This window comes from Cricetulus griseus, assembly GCF_003668045.3.
Source record: "Cricetulus griseus strain 17A/GY chromosome 1 unlocalized genomic scaffold, alternate assembly CriGri-PICRH-1.0 chr1_1, whole genome shotgun sequence".
NCBI classification, from domain to species: domain Eukaryota; kingdom Metazoa; phylum Chordata; class Mammalia; order Rodentia; family Cricetidae; genus Cricetulus; species Cricetulus griseus.
The window spans coordinates 188,057,793-188,084,627 of NW_023276807.1; the positions used below are offsets into that span (position 1 = coordinate 188,057,793).

The following is a 26,835-nucleotide window of genomic DNA, read 5'->3' on the forward strand; positions in this document are numbered from 1 at the left end:
GCTCCACCTCCCATCATGCTCCACTTCCCATCGTGCTCCACCTCCCATCGTGCTCCACCTCCCATCGTGCTCCACCTCCCATCATGCTCCACCTCCTATTGTGGGCCATCTCCCATTGTTCCACCTCCAGTTAAGCTCCATTTCCCACTGAACCCCGCTTCCTCCCAGCATGCCCCATCTCCTAGCATGCCTCGCTTCTCACGCCCTGCCTCCTGTCTCACATAGCTTCAGCTTATCGCATTGTGCTCCCTCTCCCATCATGCTCCGTCTATCACACTGTGTTTGCCATGCTCTATTCTGGCCACACTGGCTCTTTGCTGTTCCACACACCAGGCCTACTCCTTGCAGAACCTCACCTCTGTTGTTTCTTCTGCCAAGCTCTCCTCCCTACACACCTGCTGGTTCTTCTAGGAAAACTGCAGGGCCACTTAAGATTGACTTTCAACCCGCGGCCCATATGCCCCAGCTCCCATCTCTATGTCACTTTTTCCTCCTGTGTCAAGCATAGTCGGACCCACGGCATCCTCTAATGAATCATCTCTTCACCCCCGCTGCCCCCATTGTCTTAAGCACCACGAGATTCCAGCTTGGCATTCTTCATGCTGTACTCCTGGTCCAGGGAACAGTTTGGGGGCATACAGTAGCCGCTCATGACATGTGCATGAGCTGAATGGAGTTTGAAGACTGAAAAAGCTTGAAGCACGCCTCTCCATCAGCCTCCAAGTGCTGTGTGGGACCCAGGTGGCCAGACTTACAGGGGCTCCTTCAGCCCCTCCCTTTAAGAAAAGAAAGACTAGTGGGTCCCAGGAAGGAGCACAACATAGCCGGGACTGTTGTGGAAAGTTGAAGGTGCTGACAGACAGCTGGCTCATGGCATCTGCGTCACCTTGGCAGCCTGTTGAGCCAGGAGGGAATTCTCCTTCCTGCTCCTCTGGGTGGGGAGAGGATGCCTCCCTATGAATGAGACTCACGTCTGAACTCCTGGGAGGATGCTGTTTTGAACTGGCTCTTGGGGGTGATGCTGTGTGGTTGTACAAAGCCTGGAACAGTGAGGGCATTAGGACCAGGAGTGAGACGCATGCTTGGTTCCCGTGGTGTCTGGCAGAGGGTTTGTGCAGAGCTAGAGCTATGTGTGAAAGGAAATCGGGCAGTGTCTGCCGGCTTTACATCTGTTGTTCTGACATGACTCAAGGCGTCCAAAGGAGGATGTCTGCCATCCTGGCTTGACTGAATCCCCAGCAACTTGCCCCCGACATCCCATAGAACCTGACCATTCATGCAGAGGTGGGAAGAAACATGGGACTAACCACCAGAGCAGAATGGACAAGAGCAGGGTGAGAGGGAAGCAAACAACACAACCGGAGACCCTTTTCAGAAGACAAATAACACAATCCAGAGAGGACCTGGGTGGCCCCAGACTCCTGGGGCTTTCTGGTTCCAAGAGAAGTGGGTCTTACAAATGCTCTTGGCAAATGTCAGATGGGATAAAAGGAGCAGGTGACTGGCAAGAAGCCTTTCAGTGAAGGTCCCTGGAGCACGAGGAAGAAAACCTCCTCAGGACCTGTTGCTGTGGGCAAGTGGCTGCGACATGCTTCTGAGGAAGCGACCCAGGAATGGACGTTGCAGGCTTCAGTTCCTCCTGCTCTTCCTGACACTGGGATGTGTCCTGATGATGGTGACCATGCTGCAACCTCCCCCGCCCACCTTGCACCAGGCAGTCACAGCCCAGGCCAGCAAACACAGCTCTCACACTGGGTATCGGCTGGACTTTGGGGACTCCCAGGAATGGGTTCTGGAGGCTGAGGATGAGAGTGAGGAGTACACCTTCTTGGATGGCCTGCCACCCTTCATCTCCCTGCAGGAGGATCAACTGCTGGTGGCTGTGGCTTCACCCAGGGCTAGGAGGAATCAGAGCCAGGGCAGGAGAAACCAAGGCAGCTACCATTTCATCAAACACCCCGGCTGGAGGCGGGATGAGGAAGCCCATGAGAGGGATTGGAGGACAGAGGACGATGGGAAGGAATCAGAGGAGGAGGCACCGACCCCACTCAGCCTGGACTCAGATGGCCTCAACAAGGTACTCAGTGCCGGCTGGCCCCTGAGGAGAGTCCTGCCTGAGGTCCGGCACCCGATGTAAGTAAGACCCTGCATTCCCTTCTCTGGTCTAAGTGTGTGGTTCAGTGGTAGCAAGTCAGGAGTGCTGACTATCTGTAGTCTGCCTCTCCCATCCTTAGGATAGTACTCCCTGAGATGTGGTCCCTGAGGCCCTATCAGCCTTGCTGATGAAGTGCTAGAATTGAAGATTCCCAAGTCCCATCTCAGACCTGCTCAGTCAGAAGCCCCAGATCCGTGGATCTGCCACTAACAAGTCCCAAAGGATAGAAGATCTCACTCCTTCACTCTCTTCCAAGTCCTGGGTTCAAGTCCCACTGCTAATCCCCTGGGTTACAGTTTTAATAGGGAGATGGAAACAGAAGTTCTTCAAGGCACCTTGCAGTTCTCATGCTGGGAGTTCAGTTTTTCATACTGGTTTATTATTAGTGTTTCCTTGATCTAGGATCAAAAAAGCAACTGCAAAAACTTCAAGAAATGCTTCTGTACTTCTTGCCATGTGACTGGTTTAAATCTAAGCTTTCCATGTGCAACCCAGAAAGTCCTAGACAGTCCTCTGCATTGTGCTAGTTGAGTTTCATTTTTTTTATTTTTGGTTTTTCGAGACAGGGTTTCTCTGTGTAGCTTTGGAGCCTATCCTGGCACTCGCTCTGGAGACCAGGCTGGCCTCCAACTCACAGATATCCACCTGCCTCTGCCTCCCGAGTACTGGGATTAAAGGCATGCGCCACCAACGTCCGCCTGCTAGCTGAGTTTCATGCCTGGTTGTACAGTGAAAGTAAGGAACAGAGAGGCCCTGTGGCTTGCCTACTGTCACACAGCTGTATAAAAATCAAAGCTGGAATTTGGATCCAGGGATTTAAGTGCCAGTCGGGTCCGAAGCACCATCCTCTACCACCCTCCTTAGTCCCAACAAGAAAAGAACAGTTCCCAATGCCCAAGAGCTCATGTGCTGCTTACAGCTCAGCCTGCTGGGTGCCTCACCCCAGTAGTGGGAAGTGTTTGTGACATGCAGAGATGGTGGCTCATTCTCCAGCCCCTGGACCCCTCCCACCATGAATAGCCACAGAGACAGATAAGAGATTGCTTGCCCAAATCCAGAAGCAATGTGGCTGGATAGGTAGAGTGGCCGAGGGCCCTGCCCGAGAAGCCATGGCTCTTTCACAGCCCATTGGGATTTCTGGAAAGCAAGCATATCTTGCTTTGGAAGCACAAGGACGCATGTGCAGTGGCAGCTGGGAGCAGGGCCATGACTCTTTGGACCCCTGATCCTCTCTGCCTGGCTGCCCAGCCACTGATCACCTGTGAGCACAGATGTCCTTAGGCTCTGTGTCCTGGAGCACTCACCTACCCATAGTCCCAGGTCTGCTCTGCTGACTTCACACATCGGCTTTAAAAGGTTCTGCCCAGGGACCTACCCCACTCCGGTTTCAGGCTCTCTCTGAACTCACAGCACCTCATACAACAGACACTAAAGAGCCATCAGTGTGTTCATTTGTGCGCTGCCTGCTTCCCCCGCTGTGCCAAGAGTTTAGAAGGTCAGCACCAATCGTGTACTGCATGTCTCAGCGTCCAGCACACCCAACCCTGCACAGAAACGACTGCTGGATGAAGGGACAGCTTTCCAGTTCTTTCCATGCACATTACCATTGGTTGAAAGCAAGAGTGAACATCTTTATTCTGTTAACAAGAAACATTGGCTCTGGGGAGGTGTGTGTAAGACTGTCTCCAGAGCACTCTGCATATGCACACTTGCAGGTGACCTGCATGTGTGCTTGTGCACATATGCACTGTGTGTTGAGTGTGCACTACGCTGCACACATCCAATAGATGTGTGTTGGGTGTAGTCCATGTGCATAGTAGTTTGGGGTTTGGTATATGCAGTGTGTGTGTGTGTGTGTGTGTGTGTGTGTGTGTGTGTGTGTGGATCATACCATCCATCATAGGACGCAGGGGTGATCTGTACTGGTATGGTGTCGTGTGTGTGTGTGTGTGTGTGTGTGTGTGTGTGTGTGTGTGTGTGTGTGTATGTGTGTATCATACCATCCATCATAGGACGCAGGGGTGATCTGTACTGGTATGGTGTCGTGTGTGTGTGTGTGTGTGTGTTGTGTGTGTGTGTGTGTGTGGTGTGTGTATGTGTGTATCATACCATCCATCATAGGACGCAGGGGTGATCTGTACTGGTATGGTGTCATGTGTGTAGGCATGTTGTCGATGTGTGCAGTGCATACATATATGTAGTGTATCTCTTGTGCATTGGGGCATGTATTATTTTTGATGTGTATTTGTCTTGTATGTGTTTATGTAATGTGCATGTGTACTGTGCTATGACTGTTTCTTATGTATTATGCGCCTTTGTGTGTATAGTGCCAGTGTATATATTGTATGCGTTGCAAGTATTGCGTGTATTGCATATGCACTGTAAGTGCACTGTATGTAAGACACATGTGTGTGTGTTGTGCATTTGTTATGTAGCATATGGATATGTTGTGTGTGCAGTACAAAGTGGGTGCATTTTGTGGCACAGTTGCCATGCACAGGTGTGAGTTTACTGTGTGTGTGTGTGTGTGTGTATGTGTGTATATATATATATATATATATATATATATATATATATATATGGTATATATCGTGTGTTTGATATAAACAAGTTTGATGTACTGTGTCTATATGCACATGTATACATTATGAGACTTTATTTTTCATGCATATGGGGCATGTGTGTGTTATATGTTGCAAGTGTGTAACATGTTGTAAATGTTTCTTGTGATGGTCATGGGCTTGTGTTCAAGTGTGTTGCTTGTGTTAGGCTTGTGATGTGGTGTGTGAATGGAGTATTGGTGGTTCAAGCAGATACAAATAAACCGGGTGTGTTTGATGTAAACAAGCTTGTACATTTGAGTATATGTTGGGCAGACAGCTTTGCTGTCTATTTCTTCCCTTCATGGTAATCAGTGCATTTCGGTTTTCTGGGGTTTGCCTCCTTTCAACACTGAAAGACTCTGGCAGTCAAGAAATCTCTCCACCTCAAGGGAAACATACAGTTGAGTTGGGCTCTCCGCTTCAGGGTTCTCACAGTTACCAGCTCTATGTAGTGGTGGACAGCGCCATCTGCTGGTCAACTCAGTGAGTGCAGGCTGTGCAGCCAGAGCTTGCATCTGTAAAGACTCCAGGGCCCAGCCTTCCCAGCCTTCCAGAAGGCTCTGGGATACCCCAGAGTCTCTGCAAAGCCAGGCACAACCACTATCCTCTATCCAAGGTGACAGTGCCTTCTTCCCTTCCACCTTCCACTGGTGGAAAGACAAGAAATGCCACATATAAAGCAACTGTCTGCTGTGTGGGGACCTGCGCTTTCCTATGAGGGGTGGGAGACCTCTGCCTCTAATGTCCTCTGTCCCACACTCCTCCAGTCTCCAAACTTCCCGCAAGCTCCTCGACTCTTAACCCAGATATGTTCTTCTATCCTTCACCCAGATACCACACTACTCTGGCTTTTGTCCATCCCCTTGCTAGGTTCCAGATCTCCTCTAGGATCATGGCTAGAGGTCAGTTTGCATAGGGGGCATTACCAATAATGCAAGACTGAAATAGTAAAATATTAGAGTGAGAGGATCCAAAAGACAGGCTCTGGGGCCATGCATGACGGTGCATGCCTGCGCCTCCTGCATTTGGTGAAAGGAGGCTGAGGCAGGAGCATTGTAAGTTTGAGGATAGCCTGAACTATACAGTGAGTCTCTTTTTATACTTTTATTTACTGTGGGGCATGGGGGGTGTATCAAAACACACATGTGGAAGGCATTAGACAATGAAAAGTCGGTTATCTCTTTCCACCACGTAGATCATGGGGATCAAACTCGGGTCCTGATCAAACTTGGGTCCTCAGGCTTAGGCAAGGCTAGCCCTTACCTGTTAGGCCATCTCATCCCACCCCCACTCCCATGCAGGTTTATGAGGTCTTAAGCACATATTTAGAGCCAGATGTTCCTCTGCCAGTCACTACCCTTCCATCCTCGCTGGAAGCTTCTGCCCTGGTGAGGAAGGGACCAGGCAGAAGGACACTCAGGAGCACTGGGCAGAGGGTCTGTGTCCCTCAGACAGGGCCAGTGCCACACTGGTGGCTCTGACTTCCCTCTGAAGAAGGTCCCAGAAAGACCTTTCATTTTAGGAGAGTCCTTTTGTGAAATTCAACTGCCCTGCTGCTCTGCGCACTAAGAGCTGATCCGTTCCCTCCACGGTGGACTCCATGACAGTGAATCAGGCAGCTAGTGAAGCCGCTACTCTCCCGCAGGGCTGAGGGGCTCACATAGCCCCTGGGGTGTAGGCAACACAGTGGTCAGAGTATCCAGCCAGGAATGGCTGAAGCAGAAATCACCCAGGAATTCTAAAGGTAGAGTGCTTTGGGTTCCATGTATCACTGACAGGGCCTAGTGGAGCCTGGCCCCCTTCCTGAGCTTCAGGTCCCTCACCTGAGATGGTGACATTGTCATTCATTCCTATTGTATAGTTGAGGATTATCATCTCCGTGAATGGGACCAGCTCCCCTCAGGTACAAAGAAGTTACTGGGTTCAGCAGAGTGGAGCTCTTGTGATCCAAAGGTAGAGAGTTAGAAGGTGATGTTGTAGTGTGTGATGGGATCTCTGTGTGGCTACTTGAAAAAAATCCCAGGAGAGCCATTGAATTGGAAGGACAAACTGGTTGTAGTGGCCCAGCCAGGACTGAGGTGTGTGTGGGAGGGGAGGGGGCTGGCCTCTCTGCTGCATCTCCTCCCTTGGAGGCTCCCTAACACTCTTCCCCTACAGGTGTCTGCAGCAGCACCCTGCAAGCGGCCTGCCTACAGCCAGTGTCATCCTCTGCTTCCATGACGAGGCCTGGCCCATGCTCTTGAGAACCGTGCATAGCATCCTGAACACCGCACCCAGGGCCTTGCTGCAGGAAATCATCCTTGTAGATGACCTCAGCCAGCAAGGTAACTGAAGTTGGCTCCTGGATCACTGGTAGGGCTGGCCTTGGGCCAGAATGTTGAGGGAAGGATAGAGGGCGGGGCAGTTCCATATAAGGTAAGGTTCCCCCATGCAGAGCTTCGGGCAAAGAGGGAATATATACTCCAGTGTGAGTAATTTATTACTGAAGGGCCCCAGAGGAGATCCAGTGGGTAACAAGGGAGGGGACAAAAAAGGAATAATCAAACTAGGAAGAGTCCTGGGGCAGGAACTCCCAGGAGAGGGTAAATCCAGAGGCCCCTGGGGAGGGCCACTCTAGTCTGAACCATAGGGGTTCTCCTCCTCAGGCCCCACTCCCAATCCTATTATCCTCTCCACAAGATGTACCATCTAAAGAAGGTGGTCTTGACATGGGTGCTCACTGCCTCCTGGGTGCTGGGCAAATCCGGTCCAGATGGGAAACTGAGGACTAAAGATGAGAAGTTAGCAGAGTTGAGTCATGAGTGGTGCAGAGTTGGGCCCAGAGCCCAGATTATAGGGTGTGCTTGGATGCTGTAACTGGCAGGAAGCTCAGGACAAGAAACAGCATAAAAAAGAAGGCAGTGACAGAGTAGCCACTGCCTGACCTCCAAGTGAGTGGGTCTCAGACTTCTATTTCCTGAGCTCCAAAGACAGACTTGTTAAAATGTGGCTCTGTGGTGGAAGTGGGAGCCTGTAACCCCAGCTACTGAGGAAGCCTAGCCAGGGACTCACAAGTCTAAGAAAGCCAGCTTGTACTACAGATGGAGTTTAAGGCCAGCTTGGGCAATTTAATGAGAACTTGTATAAGAAGTTTTAAAAAATATGAGCCAGCTCTTACCTTTAATCCTAGTACTATGGAGGCAGAGGCAATCAGATCTCTGAGAGTTCAAGGACAGTCTGGGCTACACATTGAGACCCTGTCTCAAACGAACATGCCAAACCAGATGGGCAAAAGCCCACAAAGCCTCAATACTCCACAAAAAAACTATAGGTAACAGGAAGGCTGGGAGCAGAAGAGGTGTTCCTCTGAGGGCAAGAGTTCATAAACTGTTTATTCAATGCTAAACGGCCAGCCCTGAGACATACATACAAATAACATGGTATAGACTCAGCAGGTTGTATTTAGAAATGTATATGTGCGTACAGATACGTATAAGTATGCAATAGCAATCAGTGGGAAAAGAGGCCCTAAACTTGAAGGAGGGTGGGAAGGGATATACGGAAGGGTCTAGGGAGAGAAAGGGAAGGGAGAAATGTTGTAATTAAATTATAGGCTCACAAAGTAAACAAACAAACAAACAAACAAAGGTTTGTGTGATAGTTATTCAGTAGCAGAGCACTCGCCTATCCTGTGTGAAGCCCTGGGTTCCACCCCAGTACTGTCACTGGATCACCCCAGAGTCTTTAGGTCTTGGTTGTGCCCAGGTGAAGCTGGCCAGGTGAAGTGATATCATCATCTGATGGCCTACGTTTGCATAACTACTGATCTGGCCTTTTCTTGGGGGTCAAAATCCTCCACTCTTGCTCAACTCAATGTCATTTAGCCACCCCATTGAGTTAAAGGGGAAGTAGAGGCACTGGGCAGAGAGCTGAGCTCTGCTGAGGTCTCCACAGCCTGTCTACAACAAAGAAGGATGGGCTGGAGGGGTGCAGCCTCTGTTGGGGCTTTTTGAGAATCTCCCATCTTGAATTTGCCAGCCTGGCCATTGCAGAGGATCAGAGCAGCTGGAGGCACTGGGATTGTGTGGGATTAGCAAGGCACATTTGGCCAGCATTCGTTGAGGTTGATGGGCAGGCAGTGGGCTAGGCTGGTTGGTAAAAGAGCCTGCAGTCCCTTGGGGTCCCAGCTGGGGCAGAGTCATCCAGAGAATAGGCCTATTGTCCCTTTCGGTCAGCTGATGAGCTGCTTTGGGTTCTGCCATGAATTCATGGCCTGACTTCCCTCAGTGATGTAGTGTGACCCAAGAGTTGTAAGAAGAAATAAATCTTTTTCTCCTCAAGTTGCTATTGGTCGTTACATTTTATCACAACAATAGAAACCTAACTAAGACAGGCTTTCTCCCAAGTCCTCAGCTGCAGCCCTTCCCACCTGAGGGCATCTGATTCTTGGCTAGCAGCTTAACCACAGCTTTTGCATCCTTCCAAAAGCCCACAGCTAGAAGTACCCCTGGTTTCTCATCTCCCTCTTCACAGACTCACCCTGACACCAGGATGAAACCAGAGACAACACCCCATGGGCTACCAGCTACAGTTCCATGACTCTGTTCTTATATTTTTGGTTGTGAGCCTAGCCTTTAACGGCTGAGCTCTCCCTCCAGCCCCATGACTCTGTTCTTAACCCCCTTGTCCACTGTCTTTGGTCAGGTTTTCTAGATGAGAGCCGAAGCCGGGATGTAAGAGCAGGTGGTTTTCTTGAGGGGTGCACTCTCATTTGCAAGGTCTCTCCTCTTCTGGTTTTCTACTCCATTCCTCCTCCTGGTGGTCAATAGAGAGAACTGAGTCATAGAAAACCTTAGAAATGACCATCCTTTAGTAACATATTGGAGGCTCAGAATCTGGTTCCCACTGGGGTCTCTAAATGAGTCACCACTGAAATGCTCATCACAATCCTGTTCCATGTGGCATCTGTGACCCCCATTGACAGGACCCTGTCAATTCCAGAACAACTGAAGTCTGCTCTCAGTGACTACGTGGCCAGGCTGGAGGCTGTCAAGCTGCTCAGGAGCAACAAGAGGCTTGGCACCATCAGGGCCCGGATGCTGGGGGCTACCAGAGCCACAGGGGATGTCCTGGTCTTCATGGATGCCCACTGTGAGTGCCACCCTGGATGGCTGGAGCCCCTCCTCAGCAGAATAGCTGATGACAGGTAACTTATTCCACCCAGGGTCTGCAAAACAAACAGTAAGTCAGGGAGAGATATCCTGGGCACAGTCACTCTGGGGACAGAGCATCCACCCATCATTTGAGAAGCGGCTTGGTCTCCACTGGTTGCTGTCGATTCCTTGGGGTTTCTGGATGCTTGGGCTGTGTAAGAAGTGTGGGGGAGTTCCTGTTGGAAGGGAGGATAGAGAGCAGCTTCTGTACCGTCCAAATACAGCCAGTCTTGCTAAGCTGACAGGAAGGGCAGCAGCCTCCATTCTTGTCATTACCCCCAACTTTGACACAGTTTCCATTGTAACACACTGTGGGGGAACAAGTTTCTAAAGTAGCCTAGACTTCAGGTCATCCAAGCCCAGGCAGTATGCACAGTGCTCCTAATTTTCTAACGAAACCAAGCCTGGGAAACGTGGAACTGAGAGGGCCTTTCCATAGCCCATAAGTTAGCATGCTATCGAGCTGTCTTTCCCACTCCCTCTTTCTCATCTCCCCTGCTTCCTAAGCCTGACCTAACCATCATGCCCCTCAAAATGAATATCCTATTCAGAAAACCTAACCCTGGTAACTAGCTCACCTAGGAGTGTGGGGAAGGGCTCAACCATTCACCACCCCTGCCACTCAAGCATGCCTGAGACACAGTAGGACCTCCTGGCCCCCACCCTGGTGGGGCTATCAGAACCAGACCTCATGGTTCCTATTCTTACACTCTGTGGTTGTGTCATGAAGGTGAGGGTGATCGCACAGAAAAAAAGAAATTCTGAACCAAGACAGATCCATTAGCCCAATTCCATGATGGACACCTCTGACTGCTCTTGGCCTATGTCCCAATAGGTAAAGGAATTGTGTGTTGTGTTTACTACCAGACTGAGGACAAGGAAAGTTCACCAAGCCTACAAGGAGGCCATCTTTGATTCTGTTTCATGTGCTAGCTCTCTCCAAATCCTGGAGCCCTTGTGGATCACAAGTTTTCTGGACCATTTCCTGTGTGTAATCCCACCCTGGTGTAACAGATGGGTGACTCAAGGGCACCTTAGAAATCACCTTGCCCTGCCTCGTGATTTCATGTTGAAAACTCCACTTGTAGACATTTGGGAACTAAGTAATGTTACTGTCTCATGTCCCACTTTTAAGTGACTCTCCTCTCTGCCCCGTGGAGTGTCTCAGGCAGGTTTTCCTGCTTCTGTTTCTTGAGGAAACTGAGGCTCAGAGCGCTGAAAATGAATGCAGAGTGTGACGGACAGGTGTCTGTTTGGGCTGTCCAGTGCCCAGTGTGATCTCTTCTTAAGGACCACTGCTGGGTGGTGGTGGCACATGCCTTTAATCCCAGCACTCAAAAGACAGAGGCATTTGGTTCTCTGTGAGTTCAAGACCAGCCTGGTCTACAAGAGCTAGTTCCAGGACAGCCTCCAAAGCCACAGAGAAACCCTGTCTTGAGAAACCAAAACCAAAAACAAAAACAAAAACAAAAACAAAAAAACAACCAAACAAACAAAAAAACAAAGAACCACTGAAGTGGTTCACAGAGAAATGGCCTGTCTTGTCTTTCCCTAGTGCTGGGACATGTTAAACACGATGTCATCGTTCATGTCAGCTCCTCATATGAGTGCCACCCCAGAGCTCCATAGTCCTCACTATGAGGGATGCAGAAGAGCCTTAGCAGTTCTCAGATGTTAAACACGTGACATCCTCAGGAGCCTCCCTTCCTCTCTGGTTTTAAGTATTTGATGTGGCCTTCTCTTCACATGTGCTCTGGGATTCCACCATCTTTTATCCTCTCACGGCCTCTTCATGGCTTCTGGCCCACTCGCTTTCCTCTGGCCCACCTGGTCCAGCTCATTGAGAACTGGAAAGAAAGCTATATCTGCAATATGAGTGATCCTATCTGGACTCTCCACAGTGGCACTTTGAACAATGGGCAAGTCTAGTCTCCTAGTCTGTGCAGCTTCCTCAGGGGCTCGGCCCACCAGCTCTTCTGATGCTTGAAACCTGCTCACAGCACAGCACACCACAGCATAGCACACCACACCACACCAGAGCACACCACACCACAGCACACAAAGTTCACACTACACCACAGCACCCACACCACACCACACCACACCACACACCTTAGTGAAAGCAAAGCTGTTCTGGCCTAAGTGCCAGAGCTATAGCTACTCTTTGAGAGAGAAGGGGTGGGGGGCTGCTGCCTCTCAAACCTGTGTCAGGAGACATTCTGTCATCAGATGAGGACCCAGTGTCTCCAAAGGAGGAAAAATCTCTAGGAGCTTTTATTACACAGGCGCAGAGGGAGTATAGAGGGGAGAGTGTGGCCGCCAGGCAGCTGCTCTGCAGAACCATAGTTTCATCCACACCCTGGTCAAAGAACCTCGAGTCCATTGTCAGCCCTGGTCACCTGACAGGGAGCTTGCCCTGCCCCTAGCCATGTGGCAACTTTGAATTGTTGATTTTCACCATCCTTTACTCTCCTCAAACATTTGTTATAGCATACTGATTATGTTGTAATAAGACAGTTTTCTTTCTCATTGTTACTTATTTTGTATGCATGCATGTATGTATGTATGTATGTATGTATGTATGTATGTATGTATGTGCAACACAAGTGTGGTGTGACCACAAAGACCAGAGGAGGATATCAGATCCTCTGGACTTGAAATGAAGGCCCTTGTGAGCTCCTGACATGGGTGTTGGGAACTGAAACTGGATCCCCTGAAAGAGTCACAGTTGCTCTTACTAGCCAAGGCATCTCTCCAGGCCTGGAAAAAAATGCTCCAGTGTCTTCTTTTATTTAAGGAAATTGTAAAAGTAAATGTGCATTTTATAATACGTATAGTATTTGAGATGTTCTCCGGGGCTTACTGGTGCACAAACCCTACAACTTTACAAAGCAATCCTACACAAAAAGCAACTGGTTTGGAGCAGTCTTGGGATGCTGACTGATGGCAACTTCCTTATAAAGTAGCAATGTCTGCCATATCCACCTGCTGCCTGCTTTGTGCTGTTTGCCAGCTCTAATGTCTAACCAAGCAAGGCAGACAATCACACCTCTTAAGGAGGTTTCTAAAAGAAAAGGGAATCTCTAGGAAGAACTAAATGATTGCGCCATCCCAGGCTGTTTTCCACGACTGCCTGCCCTGGTTCCTGTCAGAGGCACATAGATACCTGTGGGTATAGCACAGTACCACACAGAAGAAATACAACATGGGCCACATGTTTAATTAAAACAGTCATGTCATAAAGTAAAAACAGCTGAAATTAATTTTAATGATGTAAGCCCAGTATATTCAAAATATAATATCAGTGTGTAATCAATATAAAAATTATTGAAAGTTTTCACATCCTTTTTTATATTAATTCTTCTAAATTGGGATTATTACCTGGGACAAAGCACAGACTCAAGGCCAACAGGTGTGACTTTGACCACACATTACATAGATCTTGTTTCTTTTCTGTGTCGCGTCCTGTCCCCCCTCTCCCCGCCCAGGAAGTTGTCTGCATCATTTCATGACCTTCTGTTCTTTCCAGGAGCCGAGTGGTGTCTCCAGTCATAGATGTGATTGACTGGAAGACACTTCAGTACTCTGCATCCAAGGAGCTGCAGCGAGGGGTGCTGGACTGGAAGTTGGATTTCCGATGGGAGCCCCTGGGGGAGCAGGATCAGAAGGCCCTCCCATCCCCCATCAGCCCTATCAGGTGAGGCCCTGCTCCCCTGAGCTCCACACTTGGACAGCAAGCCATTTCACCTGAGTTCCAGTTTCCTGATGACAGTGCCTAGCACATGGGACAGGTATGAAAACCAAACAGCCAATGTGTACAAAACATTCAGCCAGTTGCAATGCAGCTGTCATTGTGACATCAATGGAGTCCAGTGAAGCCCTTCCAGAAACTTCTGTGGATGCCCAGGGTGAGAAAGTGGCAGAAGCTGATCTGACCATGAATCCAAGTAACACAGAAAATTCCTTGTTCTCAGGTCCCTGCTCAGTGAAAAAGAAGACTTAGCTGGCAGAACACTATGACACCATAATTCTCAATGTAGATCCAGCTTTGAGAGCTGCTACTCCTGGGTTTGCTTTCTGGACAATTATTTTATTTAAGTAGTTTTTTTGTTCTTTGTTCATTTTAGAAATTCTCTGCCAGGTAGCAAACCACTTCAAATTTAGTGTGTAAAACAATGGCTACCCTCCAAGCTCACAGACTGTGGGTCATGAGCTCTGGAATGGCTCAGCCAGGCTGCCTGTCTCTACTCCACAGTGCCTAGGACACATCCAGATTAGATTTCCAACATCATGACAGTGGAAATCCAGGGTAGTCAGCTCCTAAAACCACATACATCCCTGTATGCTAAGCTGAATGGCTGGTACCCACCCGCAGTCCACAACTGACAACCACAAAATCCAAAGCCCTCTGGAAACCAAGTATGTTGTCATAATGCACTGGGCAGCAGATGTGCACCTGAACTGACAAGGTGACAGAGCCCACTCGGTGACTGAAGAAGTTACCAGTGCACCCCACTAAAGAGGGCAGCAAGCAAAGCTGAAAGACTATGCTATGTATGCCCCTTTCTAAAACCCCTAAATTCTGAATTAAAGCACACACCAGGAGCCAGATGCTGCTGGGGCACACCTGATATCCCAAGAGAAGTTCATGAGTTTGAGGTCAGCCTGTGCTGCATGGTGAGACCTTGTCTCAAAAAGCAAAGACAAAGAAGCAAACAACAAAGTAAAACAACAGCATTATGAATTTCAGAGAGGAATAGTGAACTCAGAACTGTACCACTTTGTAGTTAAAATATGGCATGTACAGTGCCTGGCACTACATGCAACTTTTTATTTCAATCCCCACAAACCTCAGCTGTGAACTGCTTTCTTTTTTTTTCTTTTCTTTTCTTTTTTTTTTTTTTTTGAGACAGTGTTGTACTATGTACCCTTGGCTGTCCTGGAACTCACCAGATAGGCCAGGCTGGCCTTGAACTCACAGAGATCCTCCTGCCTCTGCTTCACAAGTGCTGGGATTAAAGACAAACCTGGTTTGTTTAACACTGTTCTGAGGACTGTTGTTTCCATCCCATTTCCTTCAGAGTTTCGCATTCTCTGCATGTATAAACCATGGTGTTCCCCCCAGTGAATGTGGGGACCTATCTGCTTTCAGAATTCTTGTTAGATTCATCTTGAAGTTGGTGGTGGGGAATAGAAGACAAAAGAAAAAAGAAGGAGGGGGAGGAAAAAGAGAAGAAGCAAGAGCTTGTGTGTGTTACCTTTTTCCTCCCTGTTAGGAAACATCTGGCAGAAGCAACTTAAGTAGGAAGGGTTCACAGTTCCAGAGAGACATCTGTCTATCACAGGAGGATGGCATGATGGCAGGAGTGACTCAGTCAGTTCTGCAGGTGCCTATGGTGGTGGTGGCCTGTTCACATGGCTCAGGAAAGAAGCTAGACCAAAGCCAGGAATGAGTACAGCCTTCAGAGGCCCACCTCTAGTAACCTACTTCTCCCAGCAAGGTCCCACATCCTAAGGGCTCCAAGTCTTCAAGACAGTGCCACAGTATGGAGCGACAGAGTGTTCAAAACATGAACCAGGGGAGACATTTCAGATTCAAGACACAAGAGAGCCTGCTTATTCCTTTGGTTTGGGCCTGGAAACAGCCTTCCTTGGGGTGTTTTATTTTAACTAAAGTCTTCTTCTTGGACATCTCTCCAGATGGACTGAAACACAATCACTGAACCCTTCTATAGAAAAAGACTTGAGGACAAGCTATAAAGACCAGGGGAAGCCTAGTTCCCTTAATCTTCAGTATGTTTTTGTTTATGTGTCTATGTAAGGACATGCTGTATGTGCAGGTGCCATAGGGGCCAGAAGAAGGGTGTCCAATTTCCTGAAGCTGGAGTCACAGGCAGTTGTGAACAGCTTGACATGGGTGCTAGACCAAACTTGGGGCCTCTGGAAGAGCAGCTAGACTCATAACCATTGAGACATCTCCAGTCCCCAGCTCTCTTTATAAACTTCTTGGATTTCCAACATTGTTGCTCCGCTCCAGTCTTGTGGATCAAAATGTTGAACTTCACCAGAGCCCAGAGCTGGGTGTCTCATTCACTGGACCTGCCTCAGGGAAGCCCCACAGGGCATTTCTGTCGCTTTAGTCTCTTATCTAGCTTCTCCATGCAGGAGCCCTGTGGTACCTGGAGAGGTGGTGGCTGTGGACAGACATTACTTCCAAAACACTGGAGCTTATGATCCTCTCATGTCACTACAGGGTAGTGAAAATCTCGAGATGTCCTTCAAGGTAGGTCAACAGTGGACACGGGTGGCATCTCTGGAGTCATGTATGTAGTCCCCTCAAAGGCAGAGATTAGGAAAGGCAGTTATTTGGAATAAACTTGTGGGCAAATTATATAAAGTCATACAACCAGATATGTCAAACCTCCCATCTCCTCCCAGGCCATGTCTCTTGTGACCTACCTTGGCTTTCCTCTCAGCTTCCTCTGTGAACTTGACTTTGAAAATCCTCATCAGGAGAAGGTGGACTATCAGTAATTCACATCTCAGTGCAGAGAACCCAGAGCTTCTGGTACAGTCTCTGTTCCTGGTACCCTTAGCATTTAGGGGATCTTTTACAGCACCCACCAGCCAAATGTGAAACCACTCTTGGCACTGAGTAGTTCCATCCAAGCAATGGGTGTTCGCTTGATTTAGGACCTGCTGGGTATAGCTGGCTGGAAACTGTGGACAGCCACCTCCTGCACTTTCTGTTCCGCACTGGTTCTAGCTTTATACTTGCCTTTCAGTCACACCCATTGCTCCAAACCCAACCCTGAAAAGATGTCCATCATCTAACATGGGCAGACCAATCTAATGTAGATGTGTGAACTACACCAAGCTTGAGTTTTTGCATAATGTCCAAGTTTTCTATTTCTCTAAAAAATGAAAAATGCTTGCAGAGCTCTTTGAGTCCTCTGAGGTATTCAGGGACATGGGGTTCAAGAACCCCATGCCTAGTGTGTTTTTTTAATTCTTTTATTTTTATATATTTTAATAACTTATTTAGCTTTATTTTATGTGAATTGGTGTGAAGGTATTAGGTCCTCAGGAACTGGAGTTACAGACAGTTGTGAGCTGCCATGTGGGTGCTGAGAATTGAACATGAGTCCTCTGGAAGAACAACCAGTGCTTTTAACCACTGACCCATCTCTCCAACCTGCTTAGTATGTTTTTAGTCCCTGAACCATAGCCTGTCCAGAACTATCCAATTGTAATTTCTGTAACTAAGTATAGAATGATGGACTGCTCTTGTCCAATGAGCAGTGGGAGCTGGGAGAAGCTTCTGGAAGGGTGAAGAAGACTAAGGGAGGTGTGCTTTTGTCTTTGGTATTTCTGCATCAGGAGACATCACTAGCTTTTAGAAATTCCCTAGCCACTGTAGACATAGTTTCCCTGGGAAAGCATCCTCTGGTAGGAGGGGGTGCTGATCCTTCATTTGTGTACTGACTCTGCACATGTTTCCAGGTGGCATGCTCAGGCAGGTGCACGGCTGTCAGCCATCCCCCGTCAATTCCATCCTAGGACAAGTGTCCTCTATGCCTTGCCTATTGCTGCCCTGCTGAACACACTCTGGGATCAAGGAACTGCACTCTGAGGATCTGAACTGGTCATTTCGGTTATGACTTCCTGGTGTTCTACCAGCTGCTCACAGACAGGGATGTAGAAGGGACAGCCATCCACCTTCTTTTTCTGTGACAGGCCTGGCTTTGCGGTGGCTCCGTTGAAATCCTTCCCTGCTCTCGAGTGGGACACATTTACCAAAGCCAAGACAGCATCTCCAGGACTGACCCTGAGGTCATCTTGAGGAACAAGGTCCGCATTGCTGAGACTTGGCTGGGGTCCTTCAAAGAAACTTTCTACAGGCACATTCCAGAAGCCTTTGCCCTGAGCAAGGTAGGGAGGGGATCCTAGGTGTCTTTGTTAACATAAGATCACCAGCTTAAGGTCAGCCAAGAAGGACCCTGTCCCTTATTTCTGGCTTGAGCTTCTCAGAGTTGGCCCCCTACAGTGACCCTTCTACCTGGTGGGGCTGTCCTCTGTCCCATCACCTCCCTAGAGCATCACGGTTGACCTTGGCCTAGAATTCCAGACTGCTATAGGATGCTGTGAACTGGAAGCAACCTTTCACCACAGGGCAGATAAGGGATGAGTCATATCTCTGAGGGATCCTTTCATCCTGTGATGCTCAAGGGTTGAGGAATATCCAAGACAAAGACCAGATATGAGATACAAATAAATTTAAGGAATCCATAAAGCCACAGAAAAGTTGAAATTTTAAACATGTAATTAATTGTCCCTCAGTTCACTATTAATTCCTGTGGAATGACACACACATGATATCTACTGTGAGTCATGGTCTGTCATTACACTTACTGCACTGCAAGTAGGATCCCAAAGGAGCAGTATAGTCAGGAAACTGTTACCACACATCCCTCACCTGCCCACTGCTGGATAGCACAGATGAAGACAGGGTCCTCAGAGAGACACACCCGTGCCCACTGCATGCAGGGAAGTCAGACAAGGGGCGACCACTCAGGAGCCCCGGTACTCCCTTTTCTTGAAGTCGTCAGGATTTTGTTGTTCTTTAACCAGACCCACCCCTTTCCTACAACAGACAGACCTACAGACAATTCTTAGAACTCTATGATCATATCTCTGTTTGTCTCTTTAATGGGAGATGACACACAAAATTTCAGTTTAGTTCCAAGGTCTAGGTAGCAGAGTTCCCACTGGGTCACCATGAGTGACTCCAAGCATCACCCAAAGTATCATCAGTTCCTTTGCACACAAGAGGAATCCCACTGCTGTAGCTTCTGGCTGGGTGTGTAGAGCAATATTGGAGATGAAAGGGCAATTCTCACCAGGACTCCAGTACATCCTAAGTCTAGACATCCTGGAAGTAGTCCTTAGAAAAGGCAGAGCTTCAACTATGGCTGCATAGAATTACTCAAGCCCCAGAGAAGGGGTTGGGGTAGATCCTGAAGCCTCTGAGGGTTGAGCTAAAGGGTTTAGACTTTACCCAGTTAATAGTGGGGAGTAGGAACCCTCCTACAGAGGTCTATAGAGTACCACAGAGATGCTGGGCTTTTAATATCTGGCCTTTCTTTAGGCTGGAGCATCTTTGTTGTTTTTTTTTTCTCCCTCTCCTGTAAAGGGTGTCAATTTAGTATTTTCTATTTCCTTTCAGAGCAGACTTGTTTAATATCAATACAGATTTCATTTATAAAGAACCCTTAAAAATTAAGTATTTCCATACCTCTGATGTTTCCGGGCTACCTTCCGCTCGACAGGCTCATCAGAACACAGCATGTTGGATGAGGTTATCCCAATACAGCGTGTGAAGTATTTGCAGCCTGCCTGGCCCCTCTGTGTCTTACAAAAAAAACCCAGAGACCACCAAGTTGGAACACTGACATGGGCATCATCCCCTTTCTTTTTTATTTTGCCTTTCCCATTCCCTCTTTCCTCCTTTCCCACCCCCTATCTCCATGTTTGGTTATTCCAACCCTTCCTTATAGCCTCTCAACCTAAAATATTAAACTAGTGTTGAGGACTGGTGCCCATTCTCCTTCAGTTGTTCATAAAGGGAGGGGCCAATTTAGCCTAAATATATGGTTCAGTGGAGAAACCTGATATTTGGGGAAGAAGAAAAATCAACACCTTTCCTCGGCCCCCACCCTAGCAAGTTCCCAGCTGACTTTGTCTCCTCTACCTCTGGGCCAGCTCATGATACAACCCAGGTAGAGTCTATCATTTATTTAAGGCACAGACACCATAGTTTTTGTAGGCTGAGGGTTTGGAGGTGAGGGTATACTGCTTCCAACCTCACTGGTTGCATGCCTCTGTGTAAAGAAGTTACCAAATGTTGTGCCTTCTAAATCTCTCTTAACATGAGTCTTCCTCCTGTTTGCAATCCTGTCCAGATCCCTCTGCCTCTTCACATTTACCTCTATCCTTCCCCTACTGTGTGGGTTTGGAGAGGGAAACAAGCTTTCCTGGCCTTACTCCCCATATCCTTCTCCAACTACAGGTTGCAAAGCCGGACTGCATGGAGCGCCTGAAGCTGCAAAGGAGGCTGGGTTGTCGGACATTCCACTGGTTTCTGGCAAATGTCTACCCTGAGTTGTATCCATTTGAGCACAGACCCAGGTTCTCTGGAAAGGCAAGGCATATCCAGAGGAGGTGGGAAAGAAAGGAGAGAGAGGGTTGCTTGCTAACACAAGAATATTCATCCCTTACATTGGGCAACCAGTTACAGGCTCAGGAGACCTTCAGAGGCCTTTGGACTCCCCCTCCCCTCCTCCCTACCAGCCTGAAGAAAGTAACCATGTTCCCCTATAACCCATGCGAGATCCACTCACCAAAATGAATGTGGCCTGACTCCTTCTGGAGGCTTGTGTCTTAAGATGAGTGGCTGGGGAGTGGCCCAGCTAACTGTGACTGAACCACACACATTGGAGTAAGGTCTAAAGAGGAGAGAGGGTTAGAGTCAGCTTCAGGCATTTCACAGTGGAGGTCAGATTCACTCTTTGTGGATGTCCACTTTCAGCTCCACAACACTGGACTTGGCTTCTGTGCAGACTGCCAAGCACAAGAGGACATCCTGGGCTGCCCCATGACATTGGCCCCTTGCAGTAACAACCGACAGCAACAGGTAGGTAGGTGACAATGCTTCTTGAGATGGATTTCAGTCAAGAAAGACGTCTAAGTGGGTGCTGTTTCCTAGAGTGCCCTTCAATTCCCATCAAAGTAACTCCTTTCTGTGATCCCATGCCCCTTGACAGGCCACTGTGATGACTTGTCACGGGTCTGCCCACATCACCAGCATCAAAGGGTGGAGCATCTCAGAAGGAATGAAGAGGCTACTTAGCCAGTCCTTGAATCTGGCAGATGATGAGGAAACTGTCATAGAACCACCAGCCTAGGAATGTCCACCTCATATACTCCAGGCTTGAGGAAGGGTCCATGAGTCTGAGTAGAAAAGAAGAAATGAAGTCAGGGGAGGGATCTAGAGTCACACAGACCCTTTGGCTGTTAGGAAGGTCACTGTGATCCCTAGAATGTGTCTTATTTGCTTCAATTTTTCATCATAGGAAAAACTGACCAAGGTAACAGAAAGCTGACCATCCTGGCTGAGATGCCATAGGTCCACTTCTTTTCAAAACTTAAATAACTTAGTGTAGACTTTCCCCAGACCTGTTCAGACTATGATGGGGGGGGGGTCTTTTGAATTAAGCTGTCATACTTCAAAGTTACCTAATGAAAGCAAACAACAGTTAACTGATACCTGGAGAGCCTGGGGAGAAGGGGGAAACAACTCCATGAGAGTTTGGGGCCCAGCCTTGCAGTGGTGCCAGCCTAGAACATTTCTATGGTAGGCTGGTCCCAGCCTCGCAGTACAAGCCTAGAGTGCTGGGCACAGGCTCAGGGCCTGGAGCGTACACGAGGAAGGAGTTGGCTTAGGATTCACTTGGTCTCTTCTGTTTCTATACTTTACCATTCTTTTCTAAAATACCAGTGGGCATTCATAGAAGATATATTAGTGAACTTTTGCACCCCTGAAATCTAAATACCTGACAGGAAAAGTTTCTTTTTGTTGTTGTTGGTGGTGGTGGATTTTATAGTTCACAGTCTCAGGAGGGTTTCAGTTTACTATGGGAAGGGCATGGCAGTGGGAGTGGCTTGGTCTATGATGGCAGAAGTATGAGACATTTGGTAGCTCGCTCACGTGGTGCAGACTAAGGAGCAGAGAAAGCAAGCCAAGTACATATAACCCTGAGAGGTTCCTCCAGTCAGGCCCTACCTCCTAAGGCCTCACAGGCTTCAAAGAAGGGCCACCAGCTGGGGCATATGAAGCATGGGCCCATGGTAGGATTCGTCACATTTAAACCATAACACTAGACACAAGAGATGAGCACATAAAGAGCCAAGTAAAGAAGTCACTTGATAGGGTGACAACTGTCTAAGCTTTACTGCCATCTAGAGGCAAGTTTGAATCAAATTCCCACTGGCTAGGCGTGCATTCTTGTCAGGTTTTAGAATCATCTTAGCCACAGTTTCTTCACATGCTATAGGCTCCCTTTAAACAAAGAGAGCATTTGTTCTGTGTATATATTTTTTATAAGTGAGGTCTTCTGGAGCCTAAAATATTGGATAGTCAGTAAGCTGACCCCCAGGGGAAAAATTAGATATGTACCTAATTAAAATAATATGAAATGCCTCTTTCCATGTGTAAATCGTTGAGTTTACAAGAAATAAAGAAAGATAAATATCCAAGAACTAAAACTCAAATGGCAACTGAAAATAGAACCATTTGTGTGAGCTGGGCTTCCTTGAGAGGTGACAGAGATTGGTGGCCACCAACCTCGGGAACTCAAGAGTGTGGCTGAAGGCAGGGAGAAGCAACGAGGGCCCAGCTTCAGCTTGTGAGAGGTAAGGTTGGGAATGAGACTTCATATTATCCAGCTTTGACTGTCACAGGGTAGCCCACTCTTGCACAACTGCACTGAAAATGTCTCCCCCATCTGCCACTACAGGTGGGATTTTGAGTAAGAAAGAAATTACTGTCTCTTGAGAATTGCTCATAAGTTTCTGAGATGTGTTTAGGGTTCAGATGTATGCTGTGCAGTTTGGGAATTTTCAAGCAGGGCAGACCACTATATTTAATTTGCAAACTGGCAGGGCCTAGTGCAAATGGAAGATGTTGTGTCTCTAATTCGACAGTTATTAAGAATTTCAAGGCAGTGGTGGCAATGCATAAAGTGAAGAGATAGAACCAAGAGCATGAAGACTTTCTGAGCACAGGGCTCATGAGATTGCACAGGCTGCACACCCATGATGCCAGTCCTGTCTCAGAATCATACAGTTAACATAAAATCAGTTTGGACTGCATCTGCCAGGAACAAACAGAAGACTGTTTTGCCAAAATATGCTGTCCAATTGGTAAACACAAGTGCTTCACAGTTAAAACCCCTCTGCAAATGACCACACAGTCCAGCTCTAAAACCCTGGGGGCAATGGGAACCACAATGGAGATAATGGGAACCATGATGGAGGCAATGGGAACCAAGAAGCAGACAATGGTCTACAGCCACCACAAACAGCAGGGAAATTAGTCAGGGTCAGGGAAGATGTCTCTAGAAGGAAATCAGCCTGAGCCTCAGAGAGATCCCTCGCCAGCCCTTCCAGCAGTGCTCACCCAGCACTTGCAGCCTTTTAAAACAGTCTTATCTGCATACAGGAAACAGAATGAATGCCACAGAAACAGGCCAGGTTGCCGAAATAGGAGCATGAGAAAGGCCAAGGTGCTGGGACATCAGAATCCAGGAAGAGCCTTGTTGGCTGCCCCTGTAGAATCTGAAGAACACAGCTCTGCTGTGTGTTCCTCTGTCTCCTCAAGGCTTTGGAGAGGGTGTCTTTCGGGCTATACTAACTGCCATCTCCTTTGCCCCAGAACCTGAAGCACACCAGTAGGAAGGAGATTCTCTTTGGCAGCCAACAGCAGCTGTGCTTTGATGTCAGAGGAGAACAGGTGGTCCTGCAGAACTGCAGGGAGGAAGGTCCTGCTGTCCATCAACAGCACTGGGACTTCCAGGAGGTAATTAATCCATTCTGGAAATACCAACTGATCACAAGGACCTCCAGGCAGCTGACCTTAGCATGGCAGCCTGGGCTCTTCCAGGACACCAGGTACTCTCCATGACAATGCCTCTGCTGTTGAGCTTAATGGCTTGACGCTGGGGTTTCTGGTGAAAGTAAAATCAACCCAGCTACATAATTTGTCATAATTTGTCCCCACTCCATTAGAGGTCATTAGCTTGGATGACAGGTAGGATGGTGGAGCATGTTACTCAAACAACCACTCAGTGGTTTGGACTGAGGAGTGATGCAAAACACAATTTAAAAGAAGTAGATACTGATATCTAAATATGTAGCAATTGGGGCTGGAGAGATAGCTTGGTGCTTAAGAGCACTGGATGCTCTTCCAGAGAACTTAGGTTTGATTCCTAGCACCCACTTGAAGGAAGCAACCATGTGTAACTCCGTCTCAAGAGCATCTGATGTCCTCTTCTGGCCTCTGCTGGCACTGCAGAGGCACTGCAGTGGTACTCAGGCTAATATTCAGATACAATTCTATTTCTATGAAATGTTTAGGAAGGAGACTAGTGACTCTCAGTGGCTGGAAGGAAGGAGGAAGGACAAATGACTGCTAATGTGTAGCAGTGTCTTTTAGCAGTGATGGAAATATTCTGCAATTACTAAAGACAACTAGTTTATTTAAAACAGCCTGCAATTTGGAATATCTCAACAATGACCAGTAGTTTATAACCTTATGGCTAAAACTATTTAATTTTGTAAAGAAATCAGATTTTTCCTGAAAGGGGGATGCTACAGTCAGTATTGAATCCAGTGGAGTCCAGTTAATACCTTTCATATGGCTGGTCTAATTAGACCTTCAGGATAGCCTCAGTCTTGCTCTCGACTGCAACCTAATGGCCACAATTTCAAATTGCAGGATTAGCCCAGGGTAGCACTAATGAAACCCTTTTGAAAGTAGAAATTCATGAATGCAGTGATAACATTGATTCTGACAACACAGCATGAAAATTGAATACACCATAACCAGTTACCCTGCCCAAAACTTTCTAAGAAATGACACAAGCATATAAAAGCAATACAAATAATCAGGTTCATGATCCACTAGGCTTGAATGACATCTAAATTTTAGGGTTATTGGAATTATATTTTCTATTAACTAAAAGTTCTACAATTCCTTCCAGGCAAGGTCATCTCACCCCTGTTAGTCTTCCAGTCAGTGCTCAGCACAAATCTTAAAATCTTAAACATGTCCTCCTTTGCTGACTTTGTCAGAAACTGGCCCCTTCCTTCTCGTTTCAGGATGGAATGATCACCCACATTGTTTCTGGGAAATGCATGGAAGCTGGGGTCCATCCAGACAATATGGATCTGCACTTGAGTCAATGTGATGGGAAGACCAGGCAGCTGTGGCGATTCGACCAGGTCCACCCTGTGGATGAACGCTGAGTAACAGTGGCAGAGAGCAAGGCAAACAATGAGCATCACATTACTGCCCCTATGTGCCCTGGGCCAGTCCCCTGCACCCAGGCTTCTGGTGTAGGACAGAAGAAACTTCCATTAAAAAAAAAAAAACAAAAAACACAGGAAATCTCTCCATGTTCCTTATGTTATTGACTGCTGGCTGTTATTTGGAAAGAAGCAATGGAGTTGTCTTCATCTCCAGAAATGATCATCACGAAGCAGAGAAGTATCTTTTCTTTTCCCACCAAGCACTTAACATTTGCTTTATCCCTGATAGTGGAAAAAAGCACAGGCATTGCCTGACAGTAACTCCAGGAGACATCAAATGCGGTAGATAAATTTTTTGTCCTCACATAGCCCTTGCTCCAATGGTGTAGTGTAATGGCCAGTTGTGAAAGTTGGAGTACAGGGCTTCCCAACCTTTGATTAGGTTTACTAACATATATTTTGTGTCCATTCAATGCTCAACAGGAAGCAGAAGGGAATGGAGAGGAATTGGGTGGGGCTGGGAAGAAGACTGGAGAGAGATTTGTCCAAACTCTGCAGCTCAGCTTGGCCCCGGGAAGAGTCAACACACCTGGGTAAGATGTCTTCATCTTCAGGACAGCTCCCTTGAAACTCTACCTTCATTCACCTGCTCTAGCCTTCTCTCGCTCAGCTGCCTACAACCAGATTTCTTTGCAATGTAGTCCTTCTTTACCCACCAGCACTGGAAGGATAAACACATCTGAGCATGCTCATGAACAAAGGTGTCACAGTAGAGAAACTATCTTAATGACCTAGAAGGGAGTTGTGCTGGCTTTGATGAGACACAGCCACCTTTGGATGGTGATGGCTGAAGAGCAAGGATGCCAACATCAGAGCCAAAATCTTTACAAGACAACATGGATCTGGCCATTGAATGTTTCTGAGGCTTTCAAGGGCCATCTAGGAACCCTTAATGATTGTCAGTGACACCTAAATGTGGCTTCCAGTTAAATGCTCATGGTTGAGGGAAATCCACCTCAACAAGAGCAGCTACAAGGTTTGCTCAGGGAGTTAGGATGCTGTTGAGGAAAATACAAAAAATATTCTTGCCCATTTCTCTCTGGATGGAATTAGTTCTGTATGTGGTAGACTTAGAAACTTTGCATTAAAGCTGACTTTGGCCTTGAGCTGTCTCAGAGCATAGTTGTTTTAAGTAAGAACTGGAAAGAAATTTGCGTTCCTAAAATATCCAAAATAATATGTATTCCTTCTCCAGCTTTCAAGTCAATACCTACTGTGTTTCTTTAGTCTTAGAATCACTATAGACTAGCATTACCCAATATGATGGCCACAAACCCCATGTGGCCATTTTGGTGGAATTTCACTGCAATTCAGGAAATTTTCAAACTGTCCCTTGTGTGTACTAGCTACATTTCAAGAGTTCAATAGCCACCTGTGGCTAATGGACACGGAACCTGAGAACACAGTAATAAAGTAATAAACACTGTCACCAAACAGTATTATTGAATAGTGCTGGCTAGACCCGTCTCCTGTGGAAGGAAGAGATTTTAGTCACCATCTTCTTACTCCAGACCTGTCTATATTTAAAGCAAGCATGTTGAGACAGGGGTGGAGCTTACAATTTCCAAACGACATCCTTGTAAAGGGCAGTAATTACTGAAGAGCAAACATTTCTAAAGATCTCTATTCTGAAATGAACTCTGTTATTATCATTGTGATTAGCTGAAGTTGTTGGAATAAATTAATGTAATTAAATAAAAGACTAAATTCTATTGTGTGAGTTGTACTTGGTGGTTAT

The 26,835-nt window shown here is 47.4% G+C and overlaps 1 protein-coding gene across 1 annotated transcript; it reads left to right on the top strand.

Moving 5' to 3' along the window:
• Window positions 1-1,588: 1,588 nt before the first annotated feature.
• Window positions 1,589-25,034, top strand: Galnt15 (polypeptide N-acetylgalactosaminyltransferase 15). Its single transcript, XM_027389519.2, has 10 exons — window positions 1,589-2,133; window positions 6,916-7,082; window positions 9,739-9,943; window positions 13,480-13,647; window positions 16,116-16,233; window positions 17,688-17,882; window positions 20,020-20,151; window positions 20,539-20,643; window positions 23,443-23,586; window positions 24,888-25,034. The coding sequence occupies exons 1-10, from the start codon at window positions 1,589-1,591 to the stop codon at window positions 25,032-25,034; spliced, it is 1,926 nt and encodes a 641-aa protein (XP_027245320.1).
• Window positions 25,035-26,835: the final 1,801 nt, after the last annotated feature.

Bases quoted from the DNA above. Each gene is read 5' to 3' on its own strand.
- Galnt15 (XM_027389519.2), top strand. From the start codon at position 1,589: ATGCTTCTGAGGAAGCGACCCAGGAATGGACGTTGCAGGCTTCAGTTC. The intron at 13,648-16,115 runs GTGAGGCCCTGC...TTCTCCATGCAG, and splicing joins TCCCCCATCAGCCCTATCAG to GAGCCCTGTGGTACCTGGAG. The intron at 23,587-24,887 runs GTAATTAATCCA...TTCTCGTTTCAG, and splicing joins AGCACTGGGACTTCCAGGAG to GATGGAATGATCACCCACAT.